General features: G+C 44.5%; 1 protein-coding gene across 1 annotated transcript in view; it reads left to right on the forward strand.

Moving 5' to 3' along the window:
• UNC5D (unc-5 netrin receptor D) overlaps positions 1–8,977 on the forward strand; it is a 263,369-nt gene that overhangs the window by 182,810 nt on the left and 71,582 nt on the right. The window contains exons 8-10 of the mRNA XM_007448307.1: positions 1,530–1,544; positions 2,294–2,440; positions 6,795–7,172. Of these exons, the coding sequence (XP_007448369.1) occupies positions 1,530–1,544; positions 2,294–2,440; positions 6,795–7,172 (540 nt within the window). The remainder of the gene's footprint in view (positions 1–1,529; positions 1,545–2,293; positions 2,441–6,794; positions 7,173–8,977) is intronic.

The following is an 8,977-nucleotide window of genomic DNA, read 5'->3' on the forward strand; positions in this document are numbered from 1 at the left end:
CCGTATTCATTTTTAAAAATTCTGTAATTCAGTATTTCATTCTCTTAAGTCAAATACATTCTGCACATATTCCTGGAAGAGGAAACACAATGAGCTATATCCAACATCCATACCTTCGTCTGAAGGCATAAGTAGGGTCCTTTCCTCAAACAGGACTTGTATCTGGAGGGCAGAGAATTCTGGTTACCTAGGTAGCAAGAGGGTGGACACAGAAAGAACAAGATAGGAATCCAGGGGAACAAAGACAGCTTGTTCCTGCTACTTAGTTTTGTTTCAGGATTTCGTGTCCAGTGATGTCCGTTTTCAACAGAAGAACTTTCACCCTGGTCATCCTCTGGCTCCTGGTCCTATTTTAGTCCCTGGGAAGCTAAAGATGCCTTTGTGTCTACTTTGCCGACTCAGCAAGAGCGCAGCTGCATTCAGGACGCTGTCAGACTCTTGCTCTGTGTGCTCAGTTGCCGAGCAGGTGTCTTCTCCCCAGATACACCTTTTAAGATGGTGGTGTCATCAGTCAGCAGCGCCCAAGGACCTGGAGGGGAGGGGTGGGGGAAGGCTAATTGGTTCCAATCCACAGTTCTCTCACTGCTCCTGGTACCCTGGCTTGCTTCACCTGTTGTGTTCTGTGTCCTCTCTCTGCTCTAACGATTCCCTCCAAGGAACTTAATTGAGTAGAAGGAGGGTGAGACCGTAAGTGGGGTGATAGCTGCCGTCCTTTCTCCCCACATGACATAGGTAGACATTTGGGGTCGGTATCAGTCACAATCCCCATAGTTGCGGGTGTCTAGGGAAGACCACCACCAATGCCCCATCCCTCCCCCTCTCCCTTCTGGTCCATCATGAAGTTGAACTAAAGCCTAAATCACACCCTGTTTCTCCATACCTCCCAGGCTGTTGTGGTTACGAAAAGTGTCTGATAATCCTCTGACCTTTCAGTTACTGTTCTTTGGGATTGACTGTGTTGTTCTCCTCACGAATTATTCCTATGTGTTGACCACCCTATTACTGAACCGGTTCTGCTTGATTTCCTTGTTCCCTCTTTAATTTGGTGGCACCTTATTTTATAGTCCACTAACTTTGTTGAAAGTAAATGGACTTGTATGGTTAGTATTACTCAGTCGGTAACGTAAGTACCATATTAGGGTGCAGTGAATGCAGAGTAAGTGCCGTGCAATTACAAGGTAAATATATGATGGGTTTATTTTATCAGCTAAGCCCAAAAGGGGTGACATAGTAATTACTTTTGGACCTATTAAGTATACCTACTGCATAATCTGTAGGGAAATCAATTATGTAGTTAGTACTTGCCACCTTCCATTTTTACACATGTTTTTAAGATTATGTGGTCTTGGGTAAATGTCATGCTGAGCTGCAGCAGCCGTTATGAATCTGTTCTGGAATGAACCACACCCAGTGTACATCTAGCAAAAGGGTTGGGAAGCAGATACAGCTTACCTTGGGGTATGGGGAGACACCCACAATCTAAATTCAAACTAACGCTTTTATTTTTGCTTTGCCCATGCATTCAATAGGATGGAGTAGGAGAGGTATGGGAGAAACAGCATGTGCCCTCTTAGAGACCAGTCCTCTTCCACAAAAAAAGTATTAGAGTCGAACATTTAATTGGTGCCAGAAAACATTTACCGTGGACATAAGAGCGCCTGGGACCAAACCCTTTTCATATCTCACAACAGAAAGTCGCTCATAATGATTGTAAATACGCTGATGTCTGTCACTATTCTGATGAACTGAGTGACGTGCCAAAGCTCAAGTTCATACTTGTGAGCTCTGGTCTCCTCTCTCGACTCATAGACTATGCGTTACCCTCTCACCCTAGACCGCTCTCTGTGAATGCATGCGCCCCAGGTCATAGACAAGCAGAGCAATTCACCTGTATTTTGTCATTGTACGTGGGTCTCGTGTCTTCCAACAAAAATAAAATATAAAAAATACTTGGCAGGGCAATAGGACGTCCTAAAACAAGCAAATTAAGGAGTTGCCTGTTTTTCCTTGAAAAATATATTCTTTGCAAAATTGATTCTGTTCCAGATTCCATTATGTGGTGAGCTACCTTAATGCAGTTACGTTATTTGACTAGCATCCGTTTGATTTATGCAAGGTCTTCTAGAAACATGATTATTGTGTGAAAGAGAGTCCAACTCGCAGCTAGCTACATTTGTCATTTCGTCTGATCAGTATCTCCCAAAATTCCGATAGCATTTCATTCTGTGTCCCGGGGTGGGTCTTTGGCCCTGTGCCCATGTTGGCCATTTAGAATTTCTCTTGTGTCTTTCAGGCATTGAGAATGCCAGCGACATCGCTTTGTACTCAGGCTTGGGCGCTGCGGTCGTGGCCGTCACAGTCCTGGTCGTCGGCATCACACTTTACAGACGGAGCCAGAGTGACTACGGTGTGGACGTCATCGACTCTTCTGCATTGACAGGTGGCTTCCAGACCTTCAACTTCAAAACAGTCCGTCAAGGTCAGCGGCATAGGGCCCCCCAACACTGCGTCCCCAGGACCGTAGACTACATTCACGCAAGACTCTGGCGCCCTTTGGTCCTGTGTGAGGGTAGCTCTTGGCACTGGGAGCCGCTACCAAATTGTCTTCACTCCTTAGGACACCAGGTTCGATGGAGGAGTCTGCCTGAGTCCTTGGCTACTGTGAGGATCAATGGGTCTTGATTTACTCCTACCGACATTTTATATGAGGCATCTCATTTAAGTCTTTGATATGTAGTGAGCCTAACAAGTTCTTTTATCTCAGATCACCCAACTTTCTATTTTAACCAGCCTGCTTTGGGGATGTGTATCTAGCTAACTAAAGTACTGCTTATTCAAGGCTAAGGGCCAACGACTATACCAGACGTATTTATTACACCACTTATTAGGGGGAGTTATTTTTGTGGCTTCTATTTTAAATAAGTAAAAGGATTTTCAAGGATCTCTGATGGGCCAGTTAGCCAGGGAAAAAATGAAATTCCCAGCCTAAATGACTCTGCTGTTGCCAAGTTAAGGCGGTCTTTTGTTGTGGGGAAAGAAAATGTATCGTGTCAAACTACAGCAATATTCATTTTTAAAACACAGAGTCATTTAATTCTCTTATCCGAACCACTCCATTCCTGATTGGGAGACGGGGGTGAGATGGATGGCTTTTATTTTACAAAATGAAATTGTCTCGCTTCCATAGATGAAGTTTTCTACCTTGACCCTCGTGGTCAATGTTGTCACTTTTATCTCTGTTTACTGCTTGTCAGTAGCACCTGCAGCACACGACAAGAAGTCTCACTGCTTGGCAGTGATGGAGTAGGGACAGGATGGCGAAGCAGGAACCCAAGCAGACTAGAAATTGGGAGATGGCCGGGAGAGATGGCCGGGAGAGACAGGATGCGTGACTGCTTACCACTCACTTCTGGCACCTCGGCTTCAGGTCCGGGTCTGAGTCTGGTTGACCTCAGATGAGAACACATCCCCTCAATGTGGGTATAGAGCTTAGTATATAGGATTTAATTAGAAATACACCCAATGAAGAACTGATCTTTTTTAAAATTTATTTATTTTATTTATTTTTATTTTGGGCTGCATTGGGTCTTTGTTGCTGCATGTGGGCTTCCTCTCGTTGCGGTGAGCGGGGGCTACTCTTCGTTGCGGTGCGCGGGCTTCTCATTGCAGTGGCTTCTCTTATCGAGGAGCACGGGCTCTAGGCACGCGGGCTTCAGTAGTTGTGGCATGCGGGCTCAGTAGTTGTGGCTCGCGGGCTCTAGAGCGCATGCTTAGTAGTTGTGGCGCACAGGCTTAGTTGCTCCATGGCGTGTGGGATCTTCCCGGACCAGGGCTCAAACCCATGTCCCCTGCATTGGCAGGTGGATTCTTAACCACTGTGCCACCAGGGAAGCCCAATAACTGATCTTTGTAGTGTGTAAGAAACTAGAACTGTATTTCCATCAAATCATAAGATATCAATGTCTTAGACCCTAACAAACACTTGAAAAATAGAGACTATACAATAGTGTGAGAGGCAGCTTTGTGCACGACTTCAGAGGCTTTGAAATCAGATAGACTTGAATCCAGAATTGCTGTAGGACCTAGTTAATCAATTATTCTCTCTCAGCCTCAATTTTTATAGCTATAAAGGGGGGATACCAACATCTATCTCAGGGGGTTCTTGTAAGGATGAAACCACCTGGAATAACATGGGTCATAAACCCTTGGCTTATGGAAGGGACTCAGTAAATGCAGTGAGTATCGTTCTAGAAGCCAGTTGTTTCCTCTTACCTTGGTACAGGACACCAGTGAGTTCCATAGAGCACCAGGCAGCATGTGAGAGGAGTGGTTCCCTGACCTGAACATTTGGGGAAGGCTGACTTGTATAAGTTGAAACACATCTCGTTAGGGTGACGCTTCTCAGGATGTACTTGCACTGTGAATTTCTAGGAGAGGATGTAGCCTTTCCAAACTTACGTTACCATTTTCTTTGACCAAGAATTCACAAAACTAGTGATACAAGCAGAAACCCTTTATTAAAATTCTACTCTCCCCCATATTCATGGTGAGGCTACACTGTACACTGATGCTCTGTTGTCTTAGTGACATCCCTTCCTGAACAAATATGGACGGAGCCCCAGCAAGGTGAACGGTGAGGCTTAAATAGAATGGCATATGTAGGGGGCTTCCCTGGTGGCGCAGTGCTTGAGAGTCCGCCTGCCGATGCAGGAGACGCGGGTTCGTGCCCCGTTTCGGGAAGATCCCACATGCCGCGGAGCGGCTGGGCCCGTGAGCCACGGCCACTGAGCCTGCGCGTCCGGAGCCTGTGCTCCGCAAATGGGAGAGGCCACAACAGTGAGAGGCCCGCATAACGCAAGGAAAAAAAAAAAAAAAAAAAAAAAAAAAAAAGAATGGCATATGTAGAGTAGATCAGGGACCTTGAAGGACATCCAAAGGAGAACTTGGGGTCACTGGGGGATTGTCCCCGATCAAACTTGAATCAAGTTGGCTGCCAACTTTCTTCAACCGTGGACTCTGTCATATGTATATATTATGATAATCAAGCATTTTAGACTTGAGTCTAACTCTAGGAAATGTTTTTTGCTTCTTGGCTTTACATAAGATAGGAGGGTCTCTTAAAAGTAGCCAGGGGGCTTCCCTGGTGGCACGGTGGTTGAGCGTCCGCCTGCCGATGTAGGGGACGCGGGTTCGCGCCCCGGTCCGGGAAGATCCCACATGCCGCGGAGCGGCTGGGCCCGTATTTTATATTGGGCAAAACTATCAATACAGGGGTATGAAAATTGGCACCCATTGTATTAAACATCCTAATAAAAAAAAAAAAAAAAAAAGTAGCCAACTCCAGAAGGTAAGACAAAACAGCCATGAGACTCGGAGATATGCTTTTTCAGGTATCTGGTATCTGGCTCCAAACTCTTTTCAGATGTGAGATGGTTCTTCAATCCCGCTTCTTGCCCGGGAAAACCATAACCCAGGGTAAGGCTGGTACCTATAGAGTTCAATGCAGTTCTGTTACAAACCTCAGCTCCTTATTATGTCTGTGTCTTAGCACAGGAGCCTCAAACATGAAAAAAATGCCTCATCAAGGTGCCTTTAGATCTATAAGGTCATTTCATCTCATTTTAAACCTCCTCCTCTATGATTTTGGATTCTTAGAGCATCAGAACAAAGAGGTGGGAGAAGTCAGGGTTATAGATTTCCTGCTGGCATTGTTACAAATTATGAAAATGGAAAAGCAATAGAGGCTAATACGCTATGGCCTGCAATTGCAACATTTTCAAAAATATCATACTTGAAACAGTCTTGTCAAGCCCCAGAGGAAAATGGTTTAATATGGTTTGGGTTTCAATTTGAGATATCACACTGATGGACTAATATGGGTGGGAAGTTTGGAACTGAGGGTTATTTTGTTATTTACTAATAAATGAGATTACTTCATCACAAGAAAATGTCACAGCATTTCTTTTATTTTATACTTGGCAAAAAATATACATATTGGTAAGTCCCAATAGATGAGACGGTCCAATTTCTCATGTTTTTGTAAGGATTATTTTTCTCCATTTGTTTTGAGTCAGAAAGGAAGCCGTTCTAAGATGCTCCCCGTGTGGAATCTGTGTCTCCCTATCCCTGTGTGGTACCCTCTTTGCCTCTCAGAGTGACATACATACTCTTAGAGCCGATTGGCTACTCAGACATGGAGCAGTTTGAGAAGTCCCCTGGCCCTTTTGCTCCGAGGACACATCATGTCCTCCCCCAGCCCCAGTAACTACCCAGAATCCCACGTGAGACGTGCCGGCACCCACCCCACCTCAGTTATAAACAGCAGCCCCTCGTCACCGTGCTGTGTCATCTCTTACCATTTAAAATGAACAGATGTTACTTTTGCTCCAAACTGGCTTCCAAAACAGCTTTTTTTCCTTTTTTATTTTTTGGAAGCTTCTCTTTGCCAGTTAAAATAATCCCATAAACCATCATACCTGAGTGAGTTGCCTGCTGGAGTGCCAGAAATACTTGTTTTGAAAAGATGGTAGCATGTAAAGAACTCTGGAAAGTGATGCATTTGGTCAGTGGCATTCAGGGAATTGACTGTGAAAGCCAGAGCTCCTGATTCCAAAGCTCTGGGCACTCATGATGAGCCTGTTAGAGGTGCTTTAGATGCCCAGAGTGGGTCTGAAGGGCTAGCCTTGACCGGAGCAGCTGGCGAGCCTTTGTTGTGCAGTTAGGAGAAGCAGATGTAAAGTCCTAACTGTGATGCTTTCCAGTTTCTGAGTGACAGATCAATCTTCTTTAACCAGGTAACTCCCTGCTCTTGAATTCCTCCATGCAACCAGACCTAAGAGTAAGCCGAACATACAGTGGGCCCATCTGTCTACAGGACCCCCTGGACAAGGAACTCATGACGGAGTCCTCACTCTTTAACCCTTTGTCGGACATCAAAGTCAAAGTGCAGAGCTCATTCATGGTTTCCCTGGGAGTGTCTGAGAGAGCTGAGTACCATGGCAAGAATCATTCCGGGACTTTTCCCCATGGAAACAACCACAGCTTCACTACAGTGCATCCCAGAAATAAAACACCCTACATCCAAAATCTGTCATCATTTCCTACAAGGACAGAACTGAGGACCACTGGTGTCTTTGGCCATTTAGGAGGACGCTTAGTAATGCCAAACACAGGTGGGTGGTAAGTGTGCGTTTGTGTATTTTCTCACGTTTGTTTGAACGTGTTATATTTACATAATGATGTCCCGTAAGATTCATTTATAAGATGTTGACTGTTCCCATGTCAGAGTGGCAAACACCGTGGCTCCATAAGTTGGCTTGATTTACATGGCAAACCAGAACCAGCACTGAGATTAGATTTTGCCATCTTCATCTCAGCATGGACCGTACACTCCATCAGATGCTCTGTTAGGGTTGACAGCCATATTGGCTCAAAAGCTTCGGGTGGTCCCCAGAGTTTAAGCCCCCTTGAAATATATTTCCTAGAACATGATCAGGAAGCACTGAAAACATTCTTTGACATGACTGAAAAATACCATTTTTATAGCAAAGCACGGTTTACACTCTAGTCGATAATTTACTGCAGTGACACTCAAACGTCCTCAGTAACTGACCTAATAAACACCATCGGTGTCTGCCAACCTTACTGTAATGTTGCTTTATGATGCGCAGTGATGAGGGTTCCTTATGGGGTTGCTCTTTTGAATTCAAACTTCAGATCCATGGCCATATAGTTCTCAAGAGTGTTTTCTTCCTTTGGGCTGGAAGATTTTCTTGATGTTTTGACAAGGTGTACAGCCCAGGTCACTTTGAAAATGATACCGTACCTATAGATTAGTCTTCAGAGTTGCCATCTAAGACCTAACTCACTGGATGGAGGAAGAGAGCCATCTCTCCTCCGATTTCTGAGCAACGAGATTTAGGGAGTGCTCTGAATCATCACTGTTGGCTGAGAGGAAAGGGAATATATCAGATCTGCAAGTGTTGTTAAAGAACTGGCTAGCATTGAGTCAGGACCGGCAGGGCCTTGGCAGATTTCTCTGTAGGGTAAAACTAACCCACCTAAAATATCAAACATTTTCTCTTATACAATGAATTCTGTAGTAGGATTATTCTGATGCTACCATTCCAACTAACTGACCATCTAAGTAGCTTAGTGACTTGCGCCTGCATTTTGTTTCAAGCTGATGATCGTTTGGTTTTCCTATATCAATCGCTTCCTTAAAAACTTCATTTCAGGCAAATAGCCCTCCAGTACAGCCCCAATGATGATTTTGTTTTCTAAACTTCCAATTCTCTAAATCTTCCTCGGTCAGTGTTCTTGGATGTGGTAAGAAAATTTGTTTAAGTATGTCTGAGTGTCAATGTGTGATGCCTTCCACCTGGTGAGATTTGGCAGCTAGGAGATTGATGGGACATGAGCAGGCGGCCATATTAACAGGTACTGTTCTTGTAAGAATCTGTAAATTGGAAGTGTGGGATCTGGAAAAGATACAAACCCTGCCCTTTCAAAAAGAGGAGTATACATATACACATCAGAACTATATGAAGTTGCATGTTGAGTTTGAATACTTTGATTTCTGCTTTCTTACCTAGTGCTTGGCACTTAGGTGCCTCTCAGTAGTTACTGGTTGAATAGATTGGCCCACTCTTCGCTCTTCCCATCCTTGTGTGTCTGTGTGTGTACATTTACACACACATGGAGGAAGTGCCAAGATACACCCATTTATTGGCTATGTTTGTTTAACGTTCATCAAAGAATGTGAGATGAAATCGCGATGAAACAGATTTTTTTCTTGTTTCCCTTCTGACTTGAGAGGCACTTGGGTTGAAAACTCAAAGTTCTGATTGATAGCGTCTTCTATGATTCCCAAACGGTTCCTCTGTGAAGGCGCATTTTCAGAGCTCTGAACAAGAAGCCCGAGACAAGATTGAAGCTGTTCACTGGGAATGAGTTTGAGGAAAAATAAGTGTAGGGA

This window comes from Lipotes vexillifer, unplaced genomic scaffold (assembly GCF_000442215.2).
Source record: "Lipotes vexillifer unplaced genomic scaffold, Lipotes_vexillifer_v1.1 scaffold1166, whole genome shotgun sequence".
In the NCBI taxonomy this organism is placed as follows: domain Eukaryota; kingdom Metazoa; phylum Chordata; class Mammalia; order Artiodactyla; family Lipotidae; genus Lipotes; species Lipotes vexillifer.